Raw genomic sequence first — 27246 nt, 5'->3', positions numbered from 1 at the left:
ACTTTGAATCACCTTGTTGTTGAATTGTGCTATACAAATAAACTTGCCTTGCCTTGCCTTGCCTAGATTTGTTTTATTTTTTCATTGAGTTTCCTCACCTGTAATATTTGTGCTCATACGGGGAGGAGTGCGTCTCAGAAACTTTTGTTGCTGAAGCAGTTCTTGTTACTGATGTGGGCCCGAATACATCAAAGATGCCAGTGACAACCACAGATAACTTTTCATCAATAATTTTCACTTCATCCAACTGAGCAGAAAACTTATTTACAGTGGAAGACAGGCAGAGATGAGGATGACAAAGGAGCAGCGCAAGTAATTTCATTCGAATTCCGTTTGCCTCCGTTGTACCGCCGTGGTGGCAGAAATCTCAGCAGCAGACATCTCAAAGCCTCAGCAAAAAATATGAAAAGGTAGCCAAGCCATAGTGTGAGACAGTGAGTGATAGCGAGAAAGTTTGAACTGCCCTCTCTTAAAAATTCGGAGCCTGTTTTACATCAGAATGAGATCAAAAGTTTTCAGATTTTGGGGAAAGTGTTGTCACAATGTGAGGGTTTTTTTTGGTTTTTTTTAGTTACTGTTTCAATTGCAATGAAGGCAAATCTAATTATGACATCGTTGCAAATAAATACCACAACTGCAAGAAATTTTACTTTTAATGATTTCAGCTACAAAATGCCTTTTGTAAAGTTATGATTTTAAAGTCTTACGCAACTTTGCATTCACTTTACCGTGACTAAACTACTTCTGAATATTTTTTGTTATCAAATCAACAACATTTTAAGCTTTAGTTATGACATAATATCTAATTAGAAATTCTAAAAATATTCCATGTTAGGGCAAATTGACTGTAAACACAGCAATCCTAGCCTTGCACACCAGATTCTGCAACACCACACTGAGATTTGAAGGGATAACATGGCTGAGTTTATGTATAAATTGCTGTGTGCAGCCTCAGAGCAAGCTCTGCTAATTTTTAGTAATTTGTTGTCTCTGCATGTTTGCCAAAATAAGTGCATTTGCTGTAATGCTGTAAGAGTCTTGCAATCCAGCTGGCAAACACACCGGAATAAATCTAAGCATTTCACCGTGTAATTGAGGAAGAGCACAGGGTGTCTGCTGAAAGACGGGTTTTCGGCAGAACAAATATTCCGGAGGTGTCTGAATGTTACACTTTGGAGCAGCTGAGCGAAGACGGAGCTGCTGTTGGGACAGTGACAATTTGATGAGAGAACATCCCGAGTTTGTTGCAATTTCCTAATCTCGCAAAATGTGTAAGCTTCCCTTCTCGCCGTGTTTGTCAGCTGCTTTGGGGGTTAATTAGCATAGCGGTGCTGGAAATGGATCCACTGCAGCAGAAGACTGTCCCTTATTTCACACAGTGGACAGACTTAACAATCTCACAGAGACAGCCCAAATTTCAGGAAACCATAAAAGTTATGTTTTGCTAAATACTGTGACTTACCTGCCTTTCTGTAAAATAACACTGTGAACCTCTCGATTTTGTAACACCTAAATAAAATGAATAAATCCCACATAAAATCCAGGTGTTCAGAGAAAAACTGTATATGGTGTCATATTGTTGACATAATGAGTAAATGCTCTACCAGCTGGAATGAAATGACACTCATTTCTCGCCACTGTGGAGCTGAGAGTTTTGAATCGAAGCACAAGTAATGGCACGTTTTCATTTCAGCCTTATAAAGCTGTCAGCTTCTCTTTAACTCATTATTATTGCTTAAACCATGTGTTCCCTGAAGCTCATTGCCCATACAAATGTAGCTACCTTATTACTTATTATTATTTCCTTTTACCTTGTATCTTCCCCAAAGTATCTCTTTGTTTGCTGTGCTTCACACTTTAGACCGTTTTTTCTTTATATGATTTCATTAAGTCAAGTCTTTTTAATCATCAAAAATACATTTTATTGCAATTTAAAGATAATTTGCGTTCACTGGTGGTAACCCAAATAGCATTCACAGTAGTTGCCCTGTACCGTGCCTGAGTACAATTATCACCACTCCCCACTGGCCTGCATACACACTGAGCTTAACGATCCAAGCCCAAAATATGCCTCAGTTTGCGTTAGCATCTCAGCTCTCCTCTCTCACTGTCTCTTTGTTTCGTGCTGTTGCAGGGCACAGTGTTCTTCATGGGGGTTTCCTTTAGAAAGCATTGAAATACTGTCCTTTCATATGCCTCGCTGATTTATTAATTACTCAACACAGCATTTTCACAGTCACAGTTGACATTGAGGATGCATTGGAGTTTCATGCTTGGGTGCAGTTAGCGGTCGCACTGTATGCATGTCGCCCCGGACATGTGCTGTACAACAGAGGGGTGCACCAGTTAGCGCTGTCACCCTAAAGCAAGAATGTTGCATATATGTCTCCCTGCTCGTCTTTGGAGTATCACCCACAGATACACATGTCACGTTAATGAGGGATTTCACAGTTTATTAACATGAATGGCTTTCTCTCTCTCTATTTGGCCTGTGATTGACTGACAACCTGTCCACGGTGCACTAAACCTTTCATCTTGTGACAATTAGGATAGGCCCCGCCCTCCCTGTGACCCTGAATCCATCCATTTGTCCATCATCCATCTGTTCATCATCAATATGCTGATTCCAAGATCAAAACTCCAAGAAATTTCAGATGTTGTAGGTAGCAGATCCATCTCTCCATCCTTTGGAGGCACAGTTTTTTCAGTAATTCACTATGGGAGTCATTAAAGGGAGGATAATTGCTGGAATATTTTACTTAAGAAGTTCTGGTGCTTCCGTTACATTTTCCTCAAGTCGCAGGTCTCACAAGAGAACAGTAAGCAGGCGCTCTGAGACATATGCAGAGTTGTACAGTATCTCATTAATCTGCTGTAAAGCACATTAAGGGAAATCTTTTGTAACAAAGTATTTTAATTTCCTTTTTAGTTGCACCAGTTGCTGCTTTGTATTTCATGGTTTAAGCAGGTGACTTGTCTATAAGATAGAAAAGCCCTTCAGTTGTCTTTAACAGGAATATCAAATGAAGCTAAATTTCCTTTCATAGTGAAGAAAGGTTAGTATCATTTCTCCTTCTAAAAATAGGTCTTTGCGTGAGGCTGCCTCATTCTCATCTGCATGCTAGCTCTTGCCAAACCCACCATGTAACACATGACCTGTTGATCTACAGAAGGCGAGAGAAAACGAATCAAGCTGTTTGCTCCTGATTGCTCTCTAAAACGTAAAAATACTGTTTCTGTGAATGACAAAAGTCGCTTTAATATTTCCGGCCACTTATCAGCCTTAATGGATCACTGAAGCGGAAGAGAACTATCAGGGTGCACTCTGGTTGCATGTGCTAAGTGCACTCAACATTTCTGCACTGATTTGCCATTCTTGGATAATAATTTGCAAAACTACTTCTCTTTAGTACTTTTGACACAAAGTAATCAATACTCAGTTCTGTTGACTTCTCATATAATGCCAAGAACAGTCTGATTTTTTTCTTGGGGTGTTTTAGAGAAATAAACACAGAAGTGTTTAAATGTATCCAGTACCGATGGCTAACAGTTATGCCACCCGATACCCAAATATTTCCAATATTTTTTGATGAACTTTTGTTACTTAAACCTGAGTTATAGTACTGCATATTTTATATTTTGGTCTTATTATAAAAGGTCAAACCAAATTTTGGCATGAGGAAGACTTTGTCTGAGTTTGGGGATTTTATTTTGCTTCGGTGATCTGCCTCCTTGAGAAGTCTACGTGGTCATAAGTTTACTTGTAAAGTGCACTCAAAAGCATTTTGGCTCATAAAGAAAAGTCTAGTCTATTTGGCTCTACTTAATAAAGCCATAAGACATTGTGTCTTTTCTTGACTTATAACTGAAAGCTGTACACAGACACTGAAAGAGACTCTCTGACAGAAACATGGCCACGGTCACTGATAAGTGAAGTTGTTTTCATGTTTCTGGGTCTTTGAGTGTTTTGTAGACTCATGATTTGTTCCTTTGGATTTAAGAGATGTTTTATGGTCAAGTTCTTTATTTCTGCACTAAGAATCCAAGGAACACTGCACACCCACATGGTTTCAACTAGAAGGTTGAGTGTAGGTCTGCTCTTTAGCATAACCTGCTTGATTGTCCTTTTTGACTCTAATTAAAAACATAATTTAAAAAATAAGCATCAGGCTACATTTAGTAAAACATGAAAACGTATTAGAAAAATGTTTGCTGAGGTCAGAGATTAAGAGAACCGAAGGGTTGTTTTCCAATAGAAATCTTTTCAGTAGTCGCCCCCTTCTGGTGATTAGATACAATGCAGATTTTAGGCGTCCCTGCACTGGCTTCACTTTGCAGACCTGGAGGCTGTGTTTATATTTTATTTGCAGTCAATGTGTATAACTAGCAGGCACTTACAGTCCTAGTTGTTGCACAATGACAAACTTCATAACATACTGTCCAAACCTGTTATCCCTTCATCTTTTTGTCTAAAACACCCTACTGTGTGATCTAAATTCAGGCCTAGAAAATTAAAAGGTAGACACTGAGTTGTGTCTGAGTTAGTTTGAGCAGCTGCGACTATTTATTCTGTTTCTTTTAGTTCCATTGATAGAAAATAGATAAGGTGCTAAGGGATGTGTGCCACCTGTAGTCCTCCATCCTGTGTAAAACATGGGCTTTGCTATAGAGGCCACTTTGTCTGCAGCTTTTTATATTGATTTTCTGGCATATACTTGCTTTTTCTGAATGGTGCAATTTGTAAGACTGCTAATGCTGAGACTGCTGAGCTCATGCAAACACCCAGAGTCCACCGAGGGACAGAAATGTGTGGCTTCAAGCTAAAAGATTTTCTCTGCATCTATCTCAGCTGTATGGTCTTTTTTTTACTAGCTTCCCAAGTGCTTTTTGGAATACCAGTCGTTTAAATGAGTACATGAATGAAACACTGTTTAAACATAAAATAGAAGCTCTATCCAAACACTCTCTGCCTTCAAGTCAGTATGAAGTCTAGCCACTGCATAGCAGTGGAAAATTTCCCTTCCCGCTTAGTAACAAGTCTTTCAAGTGGATATGAGACTTTGTGCAGTGTCTTTGGAATATTCATGCATGTGAATGTGTGCTAGCGAACATTTATGTGGCCCAAACCTGCTCCATTCCCCAAGGAGTTCACATTTCCCAGTCTCTAGCTATGTTTGCAGGCAGCCAATTATGCGGCAGGTGTAATATTGTGTGAAAGCATCCAGTGAGCTCACACAAACAATAATTTGATGCTCTTACATTAAGTCTGCGGATCCGCTGTAAACAAATCACAGGAGAAGAGCTTCTCTTTCTGTCACAGGCAGCCTCGGGCTTCTGTCACTGTTGTGGTAAAAATCCACAAATAGTGCACAGCAGGAACGGTTTCACCTAAAGGAGAGACTGAAAGCAGGTAATCTTCTCGTGCTACTGCTAGCCAGTGTTAACTGTAGAACTGCAATCCTGAGGAGCCTGAATTAATGAGAAATCCATGCAGATTTCTAATAGGGCTGTAATTATTAGATAATTAGTCAGTCGTGTCAAGTTCAAATGAATATCTGCATTTTGTTCTGTTGGTGGGATAAATCCAATTTAAAAGATGCCACTGTTGGCACAAAAAAAGATGTCGTTCGGTGTTTGTCTCTATTTTCTAAAATTTTAAATGCACATCTATATAGCCATCTGTTGGTCCAGCCATACCTTTTCTTCTTCTTGGCTGAGCAGGAAGTTCCAGATGGAGTTATCCCCCGCCCCACTTTCCAGTTACTCCTGAGTGGTCCTGACACATTTGCAGGTCAGATTAGATATATATGACATCTACAGCAAGTTCGCGCTCTGCCCCAGGTTGCCTCCCAGGACCTGAAGAAGATGTCAAAGAGGCATTTTAATTGGATGCCTGAAGCACTTCAGCTGCCCCAGTCCCCACCAAATGTCCAAACAACAAACTCAACTGTTTGGTCTCATTCTTCTGGTTATTACCCAGAACATGTGGCCATAGGTGTGGGTTGGAATGAAAATCAACTGGTTAAACCAAAGCTTTGTCCTCAGGCTCTGCCTTCTCTGCACCACAGCGGTCCAGTTGAACGCTCAGATTACGCCCATTTCATGCTCCACCTCTGCGTCACTCGTGAAACCAGAGATCCTTAGATACTTAAACTTATTCACTTGGAGCAGTGACTCTCATTCAGCAGGTGAAAACCACTGTGAAAACAACGGCCTCAGACTTTGAGGCGCTGACTCTTTTCTAGACTGCTTCACAGGTTCAAACTACCCCACTCCGAGGTCAAGGTCATACTCAGATGACACCAGCACAACCATGTGATCTACAAAAAGCAGTTGGAAGCTATGCCATGAAATGACCACAAAAAGGTACCAGAGTTTGGAGAACTTTGAAAAAAGAAACCAGTTTACTCAGTCAAAGATCTGCTAGCTCACCTGACTGCTAACGCCCATGCTGTCAATTACCCATTCCCACTAAATGCCCGTGAAGGCTAAAATTGTCCATGCACAGCGCAGTGCCACACTCTGTCAGAGGGTTTGACGAAAATGACTCTTTCCCTTTCACTCCAATGTCACCTTGGCTGTCACACTGACTTGAATACGTTTAGAGCAGGAGTGAATTCTCTAGAGTGCCAGTGGAGATTGCTAATCCGTCAGACTGATTTGGTGACAGGCAAAAGTGCTAATCCTCCCATGTTATTCAATGCCAGTGAGGACTGCCTAATCCCTCACAGAGGGTCTGATGTAAAAGGAGATGACGCTAACTAAACGGCTCTCTAGGAAAATGATCGTAAGGTCTGGGAGCAAGTTCATGCTTCCGGTACTCACTGATATCAACACAGCCAATATTTACTGCTGCTCTGTGTATTTTGTCTAAGTATCGTTTGGATCCGAGCCAGAAGCGTATTAACGTCCTGACAGACAGCCTGTTCCTCAGGTGAAAAGAAATCATCTGAAGCATCGCTGGGATCAAAATCCTGCGAGAGCAGCTTTTCCAGAGTAACTGATTCACATTTAGGCTAATAGCATAACAAATACTGTGAACACGTGATCACCAAAAATCCACATTTCACCTTTTGCCGTGTAAACAGCAGTTAATGAAAAGGATGCTGCTGCGGCGTGTTCCTCTCTAACACTCACAGCCTAAATACAAACTGATCCGAAGCCAGTGAGAACATGCTGCAGCTTGGCACTAAACGTCCGCATGAGTTCAAACATCTGTCGGATAAACTAGCTTTTCAGCATTCGGGCTTTCATCTGATTTGTGTTATTAATAATTGCTAACAGGCAAAATTACTTCCTAGATATGAGGAGCTGAACACAGAGAAAATACCAGGTCCCATGCTGACATAGTTTGTAAGTGGAGGAGACATTCCAGGGAAGGAGGGGAGTGTAAGTTCCAAGACAAAAAAAAGAGGGATGAGAGCAAATTATAATCACAAACCCTCTGGCAGTGAAATGAAAATGAGGCTTTTTTTTTTAAGCTATATTAATTATACAGCTGGCAGGAATGTCTTGCTTTGGCTTCAGATACCAAGTGTAAATACAGATGCTATTAGCTGAAATTATGTCTTCCTTAAGATATACTAAAGAAAATTGGGTATGCAGTCACTTAGAGGGACTGTGCTTACTGGAAAGGAAAACTTTCCGTTATCCCCACATCTTTGTATCTGAAAAACCTGCCCTTTAAAAAAAAATGCAACAGTTAATCATATTTTTTTTAGCAGTCTAATGCAACTATATCTTTGTCAGCTGCCGATCTTTATTCGCAAAGACTGAAGACTGAATCTGTGAGTGAATTAATCTTTGAGACCAGCCTCAAAAAAAAGTAAGAATGTTTTTAAGTGTAGTGCATGCAGGTGGGGACAGACCAAATCAAAGGAGCATGCCGACTTTGGCAAATTAGCTTTTTCTCTAAGAGGTATGTTAGAAAATCGATTCAGCTGTTGTGTAAAAATAATAAATACGAAGCTCTTAGCCTTTTGAAAGCCTCCCAGGATTTGGGGGTTTTATCTTTTCTGGCTAAAATTTGAGATTTGAAATAGAAAGGCCATCCATCCATCCATCCATCCATCCATCCATCCATCCATCCATCCATCGTGGGTTCATGGCTACAGCCGCTGAAGCAGAGACCCTCAGACCCCCCTCTCCCCATGCACCTGGGGGAAACAGAGGTGTTCCCGAGACACCGTGAGACATAATATCTCCAGTGTGTCCTGGGTCTTCCCAGGGGTCTTCCCCCGTGGGGACATGCCTGAAAAAAGTCACCTAGGAGGTGTCCAAGAGACATCTCACTCTGAACCCACCCTGAATGGACAAACACCTCATCCTATCTGTAAGGGAGAGCCAAGTCACATTTCAGAGGAAGCTCATTCCTGCCACTTTTATCCGTGATCTTACTCGTCACTGCCCACTGCTCGTGGCCACAGATAAGGTGGGAATGTGTATCGACCAGTGAAACGACAGCTCCTCAGCTCTTTTCTCCACAACAAACCTGTGCAACATCCTCATTACTGCAATCGCTGTATGAAGATCCCACGGTACTTGATCAGCTGACTTGTGGCCTTGATGGAGACCTTGGCGGTGTAGTCCCTGGCTGCATATACTGTTAAATAATCTTGCATATTTAATTTAAAGTGAGCCTTATGAGGGAGTGCATGCAGATTCATGTGTGCATTATTAGACACAGGATGGCTGAGCTAATAGTTCAACTTCATTCAAAGATTTTATTTTCAGATATTCAGCAAATATTCTTGAAACTGTGAAACATGGTAAGAATTACTTTTATAAACCGACACTTTACCAATTCCACAGTGAACAATGAAGGATGAGCTGAATTTAAATGGGCTGCTTCATTAGCATTCAGCCTTCAGTTTTGAAAGCTTTAGTGAACACAACAGAGACATGGTGCAGCTTACTTCTTAAGGTAAATAAAAATGCCTTATTAAAGAGATGCCTTGCTGTTTTCAAATGAAAGAACTTTCCATTGTTCTCATTTCCTCTGAAATCCAAAGAAGCATCTGTTGAATCTTAAATTCAGCGACCGACTTGAATCAATACTTGGGATCGATACGGGCACCATATAATTGCAACAGGCCCCTACTAGGACAGTACAAATGCCTCCCATGAGTTTTGTGGCAAACATAAAGATGTTGACAACAAGAGACCATCTAACAACGATGGGCTCTTTTTTCCCTCGTTATTTTTAGAGGTAAGCGATATGTGTAAGGTAAAACTTGACCTTTTAAAGTAGCAGCACCTCTCTGACGTAGTGGTTTAGTGTCATCTGGAATGAAAAGGATTGTAGATTTTCTCTGGTTGAGTAAAACCTGGAAGTATATGTGATTCTTTTTAAATATGGTTGCTGGGATTGCGCACAAGTTTAACAGAAGAAAATCCGAACCTCTACCCCAGCAGCAATAAGCCTCCATGCAAATGTGCCAAAACCTATCAGTAATATAGTCGTGAAACACATTACACAGGACTTGTTTGCAGGAGATAAGATGATTAGAATAGAGAGCAAAAACATTCTGGTGTAATATGTTAAGACAAATCTTGTTTCTGTGAATGAGGAAGGCCCCTGTGAACCAGCAGTGGTATACGTCTACCATGAAAAATGGATGAGTTCTACCTCCCAAGACTAAAATTAGACAGAAACCTAATATGGTGAGTGTCCTTCAAGTAACACTCGGATTTATAAGCAACAAGGAAAGAGAGCGAGAGGGTGAGAAAAATCTACTACTCTACAAAACTCTTGCCAGGATAGGCAGGAGACAATAATGCCGGTGGACACGGCGTGGAAAATCAGATCATTATTTTGTTGGAAACCTAAGCAGTCATTGAAATGAAGCAATGAGATATTTGAAGCAATCACTTCTCACAGTATGATTATTGTCCTTCTGCGACGGAGGTAGAATATAAAATGGCTAGAGACTAACGCACAGACCAGTATGAATATTGATGTTACAGTACTATTAGCTACAGAATTGAGTGTCTGTGCGACACATTTGAAAAAGGAGATTTTAAACCGAATCACTTGGAAAGCAGCTAATAGATTGCCTACTTAACTATTTCATTATTTCAGGAAGGACCTTAATGGACTATTTGATCTTTTAGCATATGAGAGAAATCTTTGAGAAGCAGTAGAAAAAAATACTTGTGAATGACTCATATTTAAAAGAGCAAGCTTAAGGGCTCGCTCATTTATCAAGTAAAGCTCTTCCATGTATCTGACATGTTTGACTGTACATTAGAAGGCTGAAAATGAACTGTTTTCAAAAGCAGACTGGAACTGCTTTCTGTCAGACGCGTCTGTTATACCAGATTGTTGTGTTATAGTTTTACTTAGATATGACAAGAGTCTGAAAAGTTACTATTCGGGACATTATGCAAATGGTCTGCTACTTATGTAGCGCTCTTCTACTTCAAATCCTCTTTAGGCATTTACACAAGCATCTTTTTGTGCATCTAAGTGCTTTTCTTCTAAACTCCAGTGGATGCATTGGGTCCAACTCGGGGTTCAATATCTTGCCTAAGGATACTTTGACATGCATAGTAGAGAAGACACCAACATTTCCATTTGTAGCGACCTCTCTGCCTCCTGAACCGCAGCTGCCTGATTGCTCAGTGATCAATTTTTAAGTATATTTTGCAATAGAAGCCTTCAGCCTCAGTCCGACCGGCCTAGAGACCAGTTGCGATCCCTTTGGCAACCACTTGCAATCAAAGCAAGGAGGTTTTGATGCAGCAACTTTGCGACCAATTTCACTTAGCTGGCGACCACCGTTGAGTCAGACATATACATTGTTCCATATTGATGGATGTCTGCTGGATGTTGTTTCTAGGCTTGTGTCCCTGAAGCCTTGGCTAGTGATCACTGTTCCTCTCAGTCATAAATTTCATTTCTATTTCATGCAGATTATTCTTCTGCCAGAACAAATAATAACAGAAATCTGTGAGATAATTTATTGGCCACTTGGGGGCAGTGCAACCAACTGAAAAATAATAAAATAATAAAATTGAATTGTAAATTACTGTCCCATTTAGAGTTAAGATCCCTTACTACTACCTTATGAATGACAAGTAACCTCATTTGTGACATTTGGTTTCAAAATATCAAAATTAAGGTAGCAAAAGTGCTAAAATCCAGGCTTCACAAGTGGATTTTAATTAGCAATAGGTGAGGTCACAGTGACTACATCCATCTCCTTCATATATAACCAATGACAGCGAAAGCTTTTAAACATACAGCAAAAATACTGCAAAAAGCCTTTGGACCTTTATGACTAGGCTTTATCGGATAGTTGCTAACATTGTCTGTCTTTCATGATGAATAGGTAGCACAAACCTTTTCCTTATTTCCTTTTTTTTTTTTAGCATAATGCCAAAAAAATTAAAACAGAGGATGATGGCGACTAAATCACTGAATTTAATTATTTCATGTGAATGCTGAAAATCAAAAGGACTCTTAAATGATCTTAATAAGACAAAAGCAACATTCATACAATGCTACATACACTTTTACACAAAAGTGACTTTCCAAGGATTAGACTGAAATGTAAATTTGATATATTTTCAAGAAGAAGCATATCTGAAAGTTGCTGTGCTCTATGATATGTCATCTAAAGAATATTATATAAAGAGGCAGTATGGGAATCCGTTGCCCATCCACAGTTTATAAAAAACCACAGCTCTTCCTTCAGTATTTGTCAGAATTTAATCAAATTTGCACGTAACGAGAATTCAGTTTTGACTAACATTTTACAAACAGGGTTTTTGTGTGTCATAGATGGCACGTCAGCCGGTGGAGGAACACAATGCTCACATTATTCATGTCCACAGCATGGACGCTGTGTTACAGCACATTACTGTTTGCATTTAGTTGCACTTCTAAAAGCTGTTGTGCAAAGGCTCTGCACACTCCCTCCCTCTGTCTATCAGTATGAGCAAACACTCACTAAGTATTAACTGGACAGTTCTAAATCCAGAGACTGTGGGGTAAAGCAACATCCCTCGTGAGCCTGCAGCACAGCAGACGCACAACAAGCCACATGGTGGAAGACAGGATACGCTGGTGATGGCTCAACAAGCCACAGCTTCAGAGGAAACGTGGCCAGTGGTGCAGAAAGAAGCTGTTTAATTGGCAGAGTTTGGATGCACAGGCTCTAATTAGCCGAGAAGAACACGGTTCAACTTCCGAATCCTAACAGCACCCTGAAAGCTCTGCTGACATTTTGCACTCTGCAGGGTGGTCAGTGGGTGTGCAGAGTGACACAATTCCCAGAATAGAAAATGAATTTGGCTTGTTAGTATTTGTGGTGAATACACAGCGAATTATCATTAAATCGAGCTCTGGCTGCACTGAAGGCAGAAAGCATCAGTAATGCCTTTCTGCTGCTTTTGCTAAATCTCAGCTGTCCTCTAGCTCCCCTGTTTCTTTCTTTGTCTAACGGCATTAGTAGAATATGCAGTCCTAATATTTTGTTAATTCACTGTGTCACAGCATCGTTGCTTGTTGAATCATCATCACCATTTGCACGCACATTTGTTTGTGCATCAGATATGCACAAAAACGATGACTGGTTCGATGACATGTCCTCTCGGGTCAATTATCATGCAGAGTATGTTCCCGCTGATAATAATCGCCTACATGTGAACTCTCCCATGTGAAATAATTCCATTATTCATGCCACTCATACATCTGGAAATTAGCAAAGCAGAACATTTTATTATTTAAGCGAGAAAGCAAAAGGATGAATAGAAGCGCACAGTTTTTATGACTGGTGATCTAAAGTGACAAATGAAAACTTGAAAGAAATGCAAGCTTTTTGTAATGCAAAAGCAAGAGTGAAATCTGCATTAAAGTCCTTTGCAGGGGTTGTAGTGGGAAGAAAATGATAATGGCTTATTTCCAAGGAGCTGGCTGCAAAATAATTGCAGCCATGTAAATGAATTCAACAACAGACTCACGTTTGCAAGCCTGTGGGAGGAGGAGAGAGGATTTATAGTGGCGATTATTATGCACCGTAACCACAAAGACAACACATGCCTTTAATGTTATATAGCTACCTCTAGCCACACATACTGGCTTAACTGTGCAAACATCATTACCTCAAAGTTGCAGTCCTGCAAATGGTGCTTTTCACAAAACTGCAGGACAACACATTGATTTATTGCACACCTGAGGGCAAAAAGAAACGTGATGGACACGCTGTGTCAATAAAATGCATTATTAATCCACAGATAGTTTTGCAGCCACAGATATTGTATAAAATAAAATGTTTTGGTATGGTCCAATTAAGTCCCTCCCAGTGTAAATTGCGTTTGCTCTGCTCCTGTCAAAGGCCGCAGATTTGGTAAGTGGTGCGATAATGAACAGGGATTTAATGGTGCTCATCTTGACAGATGAGCCCGCAGATTAAAATCAACATGTGCGCTGAACATTGCCTGAGTATTACTGAGATCTCGTGGAAGAGCTGCAATCAGTTTCTCCAGCTTCACGCAGTAAAAAGTACATTAGAAGTCACGGTCAGCTCAGGAAAACAAGGGTTTTTATCTAATCTTGTAAGCGTGGCTTTCCTTCACTTCTTCATGCATTTCTGCTTTATGTTCTTCTCTCCCCTCTCTCTCTTTTTTACCCTCTTCTTTCTTTCTTTCTCTCTCCATCTCACAGTGACTCATGCATCACCCTACAGCTCCTTTTCGGCTGTCAGATTTTCTACAGTTTCACTGTGACTCTAATCCAATTCAGAACCAAATCCCAAAACGTTCAACCCTGTAGGCTGCCCTTCTCAATGACCCGCCTTACTATTACAATTTACCCAGAATTCTATGGGCTTTTGTATATTTTGCATCTTGAACGTGACAGGGTTGGCTCCAACTCTTTCTAAAAATATTGTAAAGCTCAAAGTGAGAAGCTGCATCTATGGTACTGTATGTGTGCCACTGTATGTCAGCCTGGGTCAGGCTTGTCAGAGCCACAGATTTAAATAGGCCACTCGCAGTGTTGAGTCATATGTCAGTGATGTGCAGATTACTTCGACGCAGTAAATGCTTTCATATTATAGTTCTGGTCTCATTATGATTATAACAGAGGATAATAATCATCCCTTTAACCCTTTACATGCTGGAGGCTTCTGCACCGTGATGTGGCTGTCTCAGTAGCCCATTCAGTGAGGAGGCGGTCAGGTACAGCTGTGAGTCCAATGAGCGTTCCATTGTTTATTTTTTCTCTTTAAAATAAATCACATTTAGCACAGTTACAGCTGTGCATCCGTAGAATAAGTTCTGTGTCATCATGTTTAGTGACTCATTGTTATAACACTATTTTTTACTCTCAAATGTATAATTAGGAATTTGTTGCTGTCGTTTTCCATCAGGATTATTGGATTTCAAAATTTGGTAATGGTAGAATTTTTTGAGTTGCTGAATTTTCATTAAATGTTTTCACAGTTTAAATATTCAGATTAACATCTGCGTGTACTTTAAAGCGAACGTGCTTTCTTTCATTTTCCGTTCAATTCGTCCATAGTATTAAGTTGGTGTAGCTTAAAAGTTATGAGTTGGAAAATACTCCTTTTTCTCTTTTCCTTCTGAAAAAACGCAGGCTCGGTGTTACATTTGTCTATCACATCCTGCACTCTTCACTGTGGCGAGCTTAGAGTTCACTTTGCACCTCCATCCATCCATCTAACCATTATCTGAGTTCAGATCACAGACACAGCAGTGAACGCAGACACACCCAGACCACCCTCTCCTCGAGCACCTCCTCCTCAAGCTCACCCAAGTCAGCCAAAAGACCCAACCTCTCCAGTTTTTCTCCATAGTGTTTCTTATCTATCGGGACCAAGTTGTAACTGGCTGTATTTGGGAAAATGCAGAGTTTAGAGTTAATGCAACAAATCCACTAACATATTTATCCAGCCGATAAAAATTAAATACCAACAGTTCATTCTATGTATTGGTCTGCACAAATCCAGGTTGATATATATCTGACTCTTCAGTAACCTGGCTAAATTCTTCCGTGTGTGTGTGTGTGTGTGTGTGTGTGTGTGTGTGTGTGTGTGTGTGTGTGTGTGTGTGTGTGTGTGTGTGTGTGTTTATTAAGCCCATAAAGGAACAAGAAAAACTTTTCACACAAGCTGGGTGTTTTTTATAATTGCTTGAAAAAGCTTTAACAAAGATAATGAAACACTGAACTTTTATTCAGCAGTATCGGCCGTATAAATCCACCTGCGTAGTTAAACAACCGGCGTGTCCAGTTTACACTGTTGTTAGCAGGCTCTCTTTTGAATGATGCCTCCAGACAGAAATTTCAACACTCCAACACCTGCAAATTCTAAACATGATCATCTTTTGCATCAGTATCAATATCTTTCGTTCCCTCCTCCCTGAGACACTGGCTTAGGGCAATGGGAAGAAGTAATAATCATCTGTGGGCTCTACTAAAGACCTGTTTTATATTATACATAAATATTCTTCACTGTTAATATAAAGATATTGGTGCTGTTTTAAAAGGTCATGAGCTCACGTTTTTAAATGTGCTGTTAGATGTTTAATAACTGGCAACCGAGTACAAATGTGTTCCTTTCAGTCTTGTTTGTATTTTTTCGTTTCTTCTTTTATTCCTCTGACTCTTTAACATGTTGGAAATGGGTTTTCTTTCCCATCTGCTTTTCACGCCCTCCACCACTTGTCATCGCCTGGAAGTCTGAAAAGCTTTTTGCTGGGAACACAGAGCCTTCATCACAACAAGCTAGTTAATCTCTGGTTAATTCGCACCAGGTGCTACTCAGTATAGAACAAAGTTGTTGCTGCAGAAAACACCATTGTTTCAGCAAAGGCCTTGCTTATTTTGATTAATTATGCCACAATGTTAAAAAGATGTGGGGTACAGTTACAGGATTTGCTGTATTTTTCTAAGAATTTTATCTGTGTCTTGGGTAAGTAAGTAAGCAAACTTAATTTAGCATTTTACAATATGTCTAAAAAACCATCGATGTTTTTAATGGTTAAAGGAGTCTGCAGAAGCAGTGCTATATCACAGTTGAAGTCCCACTAGAAATTGGTGTGGTGATCTGAGTGGCTGTGGAGTTACTCTGATAGAAGAAGCTTCTGTGACATAGAGGGCTTCGAATGTGATCTGGAGGTGGATAATGCAATTAACCAGTGAATGCTCTCTTGCAGTTTCACTTAAAAACAGTTACAGTGTCAAAGGTGATAAGAAACAAATCCACTGGTAATTTGTTTTCTTGTGTTTGTGTACGCAGTAGGGACTATATGCTCACAGACCACTTCATTAGTTACAGCTTGCTAGGAGCAGTTTGGACCCCATACAGTCATTAGAGCTTCCTTAATTCTTTGCGACACAGTTTCATGAACAAGGTGCTGGAAACATTACAGATTTTGGTCCCTATTGACGTAGTAGTACCGCACAGTTGCTGCAGATCTGTTAGCCACATTATCCTGCTGGAAGGACTGGTACACTGAGGTCTGTGGGATGCACATAGTTAGCAAAATTATTCAGGGAGGCTCTGCTGTTAAATGAGACTTATTTGGTACTAAGCGGCCGAAAATGTGCCAAGAAAAAATCCCAGCTTGAACCTTCGATACAGGGCAGCTGGATACACATTTTCATGCCATTTATGCCAAATTCTGACCCTCCCATTCAAATGTTGCAGTAAAAATCCAAACTCGGCAGACCAGTCTTTTTAAGTTTTGTGTTGTCCTGTTTTAATAACCTCATATAAATTGCGTTCTGAGTGTCCAGCTTCCAGTGTGGTCTTCCGCTACAGTGGCCCATCTGCGTCAAGGTTGGACATGTTGTGTGTTCACAGATGCTCTTCTGCAAATCTTGGTTGTAACATGGTTATTTGAGTTACTGTTGCTTTCTTGCTGCCATGCAGTTGACTGATTGGATAATTGCATTCACAAGCAGCTGAATATATGCTATATGTAACGCAGAAGTCGGTGTGTGTGGAATGGCAATGTTTCAGAGTTCAGAGTATGAATTTTTAATGCAATGGTCAATAGTCAGATCACTAAATGGATTTTGTATTTAAAGACTTCCACATTTTATCAAAGTATTTTCTGATCACTAAGTACATCCTCATCCATCTGCAGGCACTTCAGAGATTCACACACTTTGCCAGACATAACCAAACAATGAATAATGAGTGAGACTGATAATGACCACAGTCCTGTGATTTTTTTTTTAAACCTTTGTTTACCAGGATGTGAAACTCTTTTGTGAGAGTGCCCTGAGCTAAGAGAGGAACCATCACTACCCCCATCTACTCACACATACTTTTAAACATCAGTCACAACTTTTTCAATAGCCAAACAAAGTTTATGGTTGGTTTAAAAAACAACTTTTAACCAAGTTAAAAGTTTAAAATGATGAAAGTTTAATTTAACTTTTGTTTACTACTATTTACCCTTTTGCGATGATGGTTATTAGAAAGTGTGATCATTCTTATCAGTTATCCATTCAGCTATTCTGTGGAGATAAACTAGAACGGTGAGCGGCAGAGTGGTGTTGGGTGTGTGTGGGGACATCAAACAGACTGCTGGTCTTTAGAAGAATCAAAGCTACATCAGTTTTCAAGGTTATGTGCTTGCACAAATGTTGAAATAGTATTTTAATCCAAGGACATGATTTGGAGTCTTGTGGGAATCACCTTTATTGCACCAGTGTCCGCATGGGAACCTGGACAGATTTTGATTCATGAAGCAATATAGCAACTGTACAGTTTTTTTTCCACAATTTCTGCTTTAAAATGCATAAAAATTTCCTCTGCTTCATTTTTTAAAACCTTTTCTAACTGTGGAGAAATGAAAGCGTAAAACAACAGCTAGTTTACTCCTGATACAAGCTTTAATAACTGACGAGATGGTGCCGTTTCCGTTTGTAGGCTAACTCTCAGAGCAGAGCCGTGGCAGGACCGCCTGACACACGACTCATCAGCACATCACCAGGCCAGTTCCCCACTGCAGCAAAAGACAAGTGGACTGTAATTATTAAACAGAGAAGCAGGGAGGAAGAGAAGCTGGCGGGTAAGGGCAGACTGATAAATACACAAAGAAAGAAGCAGGCATGTGGAAGGATAATAAGGTAGAGAGACATAGATAGTTACCAGAGCACCAGATGGATGGGCAACAAGACAGGCCGACAAATAGCGAGGCGCTCGGAATGACAGCTTGGAAACACCTTAAAGTGAGCTTGGCTCCACCAGCGGACCTGAATTTCTACCCATACATTCAAATAGTTTGTTGTCTCAATATGAAAACTAAATGAATATGGAAAAACATCACCCCCCGCCCTTACTCTATTCCTTCCTTTTTTCATTAATTTGATTGGCAGACAACACAGAGCGGATGGGAGTAAGGGTTTGTAGTTGCTGTGGCAACGGCCTGCTCTTTGTTAAAGGCTACATTCCTGGCATCTGATGTGTCTGCGCCGCGATCGATAAAAACCCAGCCTGCAGGGACTGATGAACGGACTGGGGCTTTTGCCAGGCAGGACCGCGGAGAGAAAAGGAGTTAGGTGGAAGATGTGTGAACAGGAGGATACGGAGATAAAACAGCAATAGAAAGAAAAGGGGAAAGAAAGGCAGAGATATGGAGATGCGAGCGGTGCGGCTGATGAGCTGAGCGGTGGGGTGAGTGCTGTAAGAAAGCGGATGAGTGAGTGTGCATGGCTCCTTCTGCCTCATCTCAGCTATTTTCTGAACGTCACTCACTTCACTATCAAAGTAAGGTACGTGTCTGTCTGTGTGCTCATCATCTGCTTACCTTGGCAGGATTTTGCTTTGCGAGCTCTGCAAGCAGTGGAAAAGCTTTTCTAAAGGCGCCTTTCATATTTCTCCCATTTTTCCTTGCCTTTATCACAGAGCATTCAAATTTCCACCACTCACAGATGTGCCTTACGTTTTGCACACCTAATTGGCAAAGATAGCCATGAGCAGAATGCAAATACTACTGGTAATGAGGCAATTATGGTCAGCCTCTCTGTCTACATAGCCATCTGTCAATTCAACAACCTGTGGCTGCTCACTGGTGGTTTTTTCTGTCAAAGTCTGTGTCTTTCCGAGCCATGGAGAGATTCGGCTCTTAGAGATAACATTTTACTGTTGAACTCTGCATCCGTCTCCTCATTACCCTGCTGTTATCTATGCTTCCTTTCCAGCCCTGCCTTTGCAGGAATGGAAATTAAGAGCCACATTTCGCAGGGCAAATGAATAAAAATGCGTATTTAAATTCACTAAAGCAGCCTCTGAAAATTATTAGTGTGTAATCACCTCACCCGTGTGGGAAAAAAACTTGTGCAAGTGGCCACGTTTGCATTTGTCTCCTTAAACATAATTGAAAGAATTTGGTTTGAATTAACTCAAAATGATTTAACTGGAAACAGTTGCATGCACTGTTATGCAAAGCAGCAAATGTGGCCACGGTAAACACCTTTTGTATAATTGCGAGCTGAGAATAGATCACGTGCACGGCGAAACATGCACAGTGGCTGCAGAGGTGTTAGTCTACTGTGCTGCAAAATTAAAAATGTATTTTTCGAAATACAATAAGTATTGCTGGGTTATTTAAGCAGCACAAAGTGCAATACAAATGCATACACCATAACGAAAAAATAATAAGCACAGAAAAGAAAGAAGAGAATGCATGTGAAACTGCCATTTGTCACAACATCTTAGTGAAAATTATAGTGCAACATTTAACAATAAGTGAGTTGACTCAATATGTCGATCGCTAAATAAAGAGTTGTATATACTATATACTTCCATTGATTGTGTTGGGGTTACATGTGCTGGCAAAACTCTGTAGATTTAATTATAGCAGCAAGCACACGCTGTCATTTCATTTTCTGTTTAGTCTGGATTTTAGTTTGAGCACCTGCCACATGTTCCCCTTCCTAACCCTCAGACACGCACGCTGCAAAACCAACTCACACACATGCAGCAACAACAAATCCACATGGGCATTCAGCCTCAGTGGACTCTAACGAGGGACATTTCTCGCCATTGGGCTGAAACATCTTCCATCCTCGTAAAACATCTCCAGTTAGCCTGCAACCTTTTGTGCTAACACAGTGATGAACGTTCACATTTTTCTGGGGCTGATATTTCTATTTCTTGCTGTGTCTCGCCCTGCTGGGAGTTTAATTCCCTCATATCCACCTCGCCAGGAAAAGGGACAGTTCATTAAAGGAGAACAGAGTTGGCAGCTTAAGTAGACATAAAGTGTAAAAGGTTGTAAAAGGTTGAAAAATGCACGAAGGCGGAGGAGGGGGTGCAGCCTGAGTGTAAGTGTAATTTAACACATTTCTTGTTCATGTCTTGCAGAGCTTGTTCGTGATGGTGCTCTGTATGCACAAGAAGCTGTGCCATGAAAGAGGGCATCGTGGGTAAAAGAGACATGCGACACCCAGCATCGCACCACTGCCACCTCTTTCTGGGCGGGGCCTTGCTGCTTCTCCTGGCCAGCTCGGTTCTGAGCTGCCCCGCCCGATGTGATTGCTCTGCTCCAAGCAAATCGGTCAGTTGCCACCGCAAGCGCCTCCTCACCATCCCTGAAGGCATCCCCATTGAGACACGTGTCCTAGACCTCAGTAAGAACAAGCTGCGCATCATCACGCCGGACAACTTCTCTTCATTCCAGCAACTAGAAGACCTGGATCTCAGCGACAACCTCATCAGTGCAGTCGAGCCTGGTTCATTTCGTTCTCAGCTTGCTCTCCGCTCGCTCAACTTCCGCAGTAACCTTCTCCAACTGGTTCCTGTCGGTGTTCTGTCGGGCCTGACCAACCTCACCCGCCTTGATCTCAGCCACAACAGACTGGTGGTTCTTCTGGATCATGCCTTTCAAGATCTGCGTAGGTTGACATCACTGGAGGTGGGCGATAACGAGCTGGTTTTCATCTCTCAGCGGGCCTTTACTGGATTACTCGGACTTCAAAGCCTGACACTGGAACGTTCCAATTTGACGGTCGTACCTAGTGACGCTCTGGCACATCTACACAGCCTGGTCGAGCTGCGCATGCGCTACCTGAGCATTAGTTTTCTTAAGCCTTTCTCTTTTAAGAGGTTATCTCGTCTCCGCCATTTAGAAATTGATTTCTGGCCCTGGCTGGACACACTGCCTCCCCTCTCGCTGCATGGCCTCAACCTCACAACATTGTTCATAACCAACACTAACCTGACTGCCTTTCCAGGCACAGCACTGCACAACCTACCCTACCTCACGCATCTCAACCTGTCCTACTGCCGCATCCAGCACATCCACCAGGGAGATCTGGGCCAACTCTCACACTTGCTGGAGCTCCGCCTCCAAGGGGCTCGGCTGGTTTCTATAGAGCCCTTTGCTTTTGCGGGCCTCAAATCTTTACAACTACTGGATGTGTCAGAGAACCGACTGGACTCTCTGGAGAAGGGAGTGTTCGCCTCTCTAGACAGCTTGAAGAGGCTTTGTTTGGGTGGAAACCCGTTAGTGTGCGACTGCAGATTGCTTTGGCTGCTCAACAGCCACAAGCCCCCTTCTCTGCAGATTTTGGATGTCCAGCCTAAGTGCAGCGCACCTCAGAACCTCATTGGGCAAACTCTCCAGGACCTCAAGGAGCCTCTGGTGTCCAAGTACATGACCTGCACCAAGCCACGGATTGGACCCAACACCACACAGCTGCTGATGGCTGACGAAGGCCAGCCGGCCCGTCTGAGCTGCATGGCAGAGGGAGCGCCACAGCCGTCTGTGGTCTGGATTACACCTCACAGACGCTATATCACAGCCAAAAGCCGTGGTAGGGTGGAGGTCCGACCAGATGGTACCCTTGAGATCAAGACAGCAGAGCTGCATGACCACGGGGTGTATAGGTGTATTGCCAGTAACCCCGCTGGCAATGCTAGCCTTTCGGCCTCTTTAGCTGTGAAGAGTCTGAGCATTGGGGATAGATCTCAATATAGCAACAGGAGCACAAATAATCTGACAGACTCCAACAGCACATCGGGGAATGGGACTGCACTGTACAACATGACAGACACATTAGACATTAAGACTATCATTATATCTACAGCCATGGGCTGCCTGTCCTTCCTAGGTGTGGTCATCTTCTGCTTCCTGTTTCTGTTTGCCTGGAGCCGAGGGAAAGGACGCCATAAGAGCAACTTTGATATGGAGTATGTCCCTCGCAAATCCAACGGGGCTTCAGCAGAGGCGACGGAAACAAGTGGCCCACGAAGGGTCAACATGAAAATGATCTGAAAACAACGCAGACTGGCACACACCATAACGGTGTTAACGGCACAGTGCACACATATCAGTTAGGGAAAAAAATAAAGTTTTTTCTATGACACAGTAGATTTGTGACAAATGAAAGTCATGTACATTTATAGTGGGTGTCGATATGACGGTGACGTTGTGACAAAGTGGACATGTGACCATAAAAGTGATATATGAAACCGTGGACGTGTTTATATGAAATAATGTTCTCATACAGTACACTGAATATAATACTATAACCAACATATCAATATGGGAGTGATATAGTGTTGCACTAGGCATGTGATTCAGTGGTGATGTGATGAGTAATGATGTTGTCGACTCACCGTGACATCAAGGTGAAGGAGGGAGCCGCCGGGACTGACAGGGGACGTCTTTGCGTGGCAGTAGAGCTATCATCGCTGCAACATGTCAGGACTAAATTGTCTAATACCCATCTTAGCTGCAGTGTGAAAGGTGTGCGTTGTGTTCATGTGTGCGTGCGTGCTTGTATGTGCGCGTGCATCTGTGTGCGCATGTTGCATTCGTGTGTTTCTTTGTGCATGTGCACGCATTGCCTTTCTTGTTGGGTGGAACAATTAAAGCGAATGATGGGGTCCAAAGCATTTTTCCAGGCCTTTTTCTTCTCGTTCAGTCATTGTAACGACACCAACGCCACTGTTGAGTAAAACAGAGGATTATATATGTTTGTATGCAAAATGACAATTAATATATTCAAAAGAGATGCTGCATAGCTACATTATGAAAAGGGGTCATTGTCCTCCTTGGAATGACTTCAACACTGGATAGTTTTTTCTAAACTTACAGAAATGTAGTTATAATGTGAGGCCAGAGCTTTGTCTTTCCCTTGGAGCTCACTTCCCAGCAAAACAAGACGCTTTTCCTGACAAACAGCAGTGGACAATTCTGTTATTGCTCTGGAAAGGCTTCTAGCCATAGAAATGGCATGTTAAACCCATTTTATAACATAATAAATCATTGGAGATTTTTCTGCCAGACAAATCCCCTGATATGATATAAAAGCTAGACACAATGGCAAAGATTTACTGGCCAGTGCCCTCTTTGGGACAAGACACAGTTGAGCTTCGCACATTTATGGGTTGAATTCCCCTTCCTCTCGCATTTTTCTTTGAGCGCATCACTTCAAGCTAGCGTGTCGGGATGCTTCCCAGGGGCTACCAAAAGGTCCTGGGTATTTAATAGATGGAAATTTTAAAGTTGTAGTGGATCTTGTACTGTTTAAGGGGGGGTTTCCGTTGTTGTTGAAATTGTTCTAAATGTTTCGAGAAAACAAAAAAAAAGTGACTCAATTAAGGGCAATTCTTTGTAATGCAGGGATGTGGGTGTTAACTTGTGTGATCCTGTTGTGATAAAATGTTCAAGGTTGTATAATTGTTTTCATATGACAAATTTATGGGTATATTTTCAAAAGGAAATAAATCTTAATCATACCCCTAAATCTGGAGTTGCTGTCTATAATATCACTTCTTCATAAGTAGGCATGATTTTATATGACTTAATTAATGTGATTTTTACTTACTTTATTAGTTTAATATTATAGGAACAGTGTGGCTGATATGTCATGGTGTCAAACATGCACATTTATGAGCTATTTTGGCTCAATTAATTGCACTCTAACATCAGGAATACCGCACAGTGCTCATCATGGTGGCGGTTTTTCAAAGATAAAACATGCCACTTTAATGTGCTATGGTTCAGTGCTATTTTTCACATCTGTAGTCAAGCTAGCTGCAGTTGGTAAACCACTTGGGTTTTGATAGTTAACACAAGTATCCATAGCCCCAGGGATCCCTATGGTTTTGCAGATCCTCAAACACCAAATCATTGACAATAAAATTAAAATGAAACAGCTGGATGGATTGTCATGAAGTTTGGTGTTTATGTTCCTTTTTTGACAATCACATTAAATTCCCTAACATTTTAACTTTTAACCCTCTCGAGGCAGGCGTTGCCAATTTGCAACAGTTAAAAACTAACAACCTGATTACCCCACATACAGGGAGTGCAGAATTATTAGGCAAGTTGTATTTTTGAGGAATAATGTTATTATTGAACAACAACCATGTTCTCAATGAACCCAAAAAACTCATTAATATCAAAGCTGAATGTTTTTGGAAGTAGTTTTTAGTTTGTTTTTAGTTTTAGCTATTTTAGGGGGATATCTGTGTGTGCAGGTGACTATTACTGTGCATAATTATTAGGCAACTTAACAAAAAACAAATATATACCCATTTCAATTATTTATTTTTACCAGTGAAACCAATATAACATCTCCACATTCACAAATATACATTTCTGACATTCAAAACAAAACAAAAACAAATCAGCGACCAATATAGCCACCTTTCTTTGCAAGGACACTCAAAAGCCTGCCATCCATGGATTCTGTCAGTGTTTTGATCTGTTCACCATCAACATTGCGTGCAGCAGCAACCACAGCCTCCCAGACACTGTTCAGAGAGGTGTACTCTTTTCCCTCCTTGTAAATATCACATTTGATGATGGACCTCAGGTTCTCAATGGGGTTCAGATCAGGTGAACAAGGAGGCCATGTCATTAGTTTTTCTTCTTTTATGCCCTTTCTTGCCAGCCACGCTGTGGAGTACTTGGACGCGTGTGATGGAGCATTGTCCTGCATGGAAATCATGTTTTTCTTAAAGGATGCAGACTTCTTCCTGTACCACTGCTTGAAGAAGGTGTCTTCCAGAAACTGGCAGTAGGACTGGGAGTTGAGCTTGACTCCATCCTCAACCCGAAAAGGCCCCACAAGCTCATCTTTGATGATACCAGCCCAAACCAGTACTCCACCTCCACCTTGCTGGCGTCTGAGTCGGACTGGAGCTCTCTGCCCTTTACCAATCCAGCCACGGGCCCATCCATCTGGCCCATCAAGACTCACTCTCATTTCATCAGTCCATAAAACCTTAGAAAAACCAGTCTTGAGATATTTCTTGGCCCAGTCTTGACGTTTCAGCTTGTGTGTCTTGTTCAGTGGTGGTCGTCTTTCAGCCTTTCTTACCTTGGCCATGTCTCTGAGTATTGCACACCTTGTGCTTTTGGGCACTCCAGTGATGTTGCAGCTCTGAAATATGGCCAAACTGGTGGCAAGTGGCATCTTGGCAGCTGCACGCTTGACTTTTCTCAGTTCATGGGCAGTTATTTTGCACCTTGGTTTTTCCACACGCTTCTTGCGACCCTGTTGACTATTTTGAATGAAACGCTTGATTGTTCGATGATCACGCTTCAGAAGCTTTGCAATTTTGAGACTGCTGCATCCCTCTGCAAGATATCTCACTGTTTTTGACTTTTCTGAGCCTGTCAAGTCCTTCTTTTGACCCATTTTGCCAAAGGAAAGGAAGTTGCCTAATAATTATGCACACCTGATATAGGGTGTTGATGTCATTAGACCACACCCCTTCTCATTACAGAGATGCACATCACCTAATATGCTTAATTGGTAGTAGGCTTTCGAGCCTATACAGCTTGGAGTAAGACAACATGCATGAAGAGGATGATGTGGACAAAATACTCATTTGTCTAATAATTCTGCACTCCCTGTACATATTTTATGAGTTTTTTTACTCAGAAGCACCACTGCAGGACTTGGTTGTGCATTAGCAACAAAAAGTTTAATTTGAGCCTGAGAGGGTTAAGATCTTTGGTTAATGACGAAATCTAGCAAAACCAAGACGTGATGAAAATGTTAACTATGAAAATCTGTATGCTAACAGTCACATGATGATGCTAATATTTATTTGAGGTGATAAGTATGTCCCAATTCATAGGCCGCATCCTTCGGAGGACGATTATGTCACAGCCAAGTGTCCCAATTCGAAGGCTGGAGTTGAAGGATAGATCAGGTGTATCCTTCGTGGCCCAACCTATCCCAGAATTGATTGCTTTTAGCTGAGGCTCTGTACCATACCTGACCATACCGCACCCTCAGTAAACATTACAGCATGATGTCAAACTAAGAAATATAAATACAGCCCATTTACATTAAGTGCATTACTTATCTAATTAATCTCTTTAACCTGGAGATCCCTGTCAAAGGGTGAGGATGTATCTTCAAATCACACTTTAAGAAGTTCTCACACTTTAATTCACAGCTTGAGTTTTTTGGGCTGCTGCCATTGGGGATATCATTTGTGCTCCTTTTAAAAAAATAAAATAAAATATACTGTTAACACTTACATGTAAATAATATATATTTATGCCCATATCTATGAATGTTCACAGGTTGTTAAACTCAAATTTCTGACTTTTAGATCAGTTCAGATAGAAAATATTTAGTGTCCTGTTACAAGTAGAACATGCTCTGATAGGTATTTGGTGTTTTATATCCCATGCAGTTTTTGTTGCATCTGTCCCTGCTGTTTTCTGCATGGTGAGATCCAGCTAGCCTTTCTGCTTTACCAGCTGGAAGCCTTGTATTTACCTTCAACACTAGTTGATGTTGGATTGTTTGTTATAAATTTCTCTACTAAAAATGTCGTCTCAGTGATTTTAAAAGAGAGATTTTACTGAATTAAGAGGAGGTCTGAAGTCCTGCTTTAGGGCAATTTACTGTAGCAATCTTTCTCAGATTGCTGGTTATTGACTAAATGTAAATCACTAGTCCTTATCATCAATCACCAGCTAGCTACAGTGCTAACAAAGTAATATTTCTGTGACCCCAAAATATTTTAAACAAATATACTAAATAAAAGGCTTCCAAAAAAAGAAAAGAAAATTCAACTCTGCTATTAAATTTCTTTCTCACATAGTTCACCTTGGACGTGTTCTGCTGCAGAGTGAATCTGAAGAAACCCCTACACATGACCATGTTTTCATATTCAAGCTGATCTGCTTGTGCAGCACACCTCTGTGTGGTCCAGACTGGAGCTGGAAAACTGCGACTCCATGCAGATATTTTGCTGCTTACACTGATCAGAAAACATTAAAACT

At 41.3% G+C, this 27246-nt stretch overlaps 1 protein-coding gene across 2 annotated transcripts in view; it reads left to right on the top strand.

Moving 5' to 3' along the window:
• Positions 1-23728, top strand: part of lingo2b (leucine rich repeat and Ig domain containing 2b) — a 38475-nt gene extending 14747 nt beyond the window's left edge. The window contains exons 1-2 of one of the 2 annotated variants that reach the window (XM_005750437.1): positions 18448-18656; positions 20349-23728. In XM_005750437.1, coding sequence (XP_005750494.1) covers positions 20392-22260 — 1869 coding nt within the window. In that variant the 5' untranslated portion in view covers positions 18448-18656; positions 20349-20391 and the 3' untranslated portion in view covers positions 22261-23728. Of the gene's footprint in view, positions 1-18447; positions 18657-20348 lie in introns of those variants that run through there. The other variant, XM_005750436.1, reaches the window with a different exon arrangement.
• Positions 23729-27246: the final 3518 nt, after the last annotated feature.

The sequence above is a fragment of the Pundamilia nyererei genome, unplaced genomic scaffold (genome assembly GCF_000239375.1).
Source record: "Pundamilia nyererei isolate P.nyererei 1_Seehausen unplaced genomic scaffold, PunNye1.0 scaffold00274, whole genome shotgun sequence".
Taxonomy (NCBI): domain Eukaryota; kingdom Metazoa; phylum Chordata; class Actinopteri; order Cichliformes; family Cichlidae; genus Pundamilia; species Pundamilia nyererei.
This window is presented reverse-complemented; position numbering and strand designations above follow the sequence as displayed.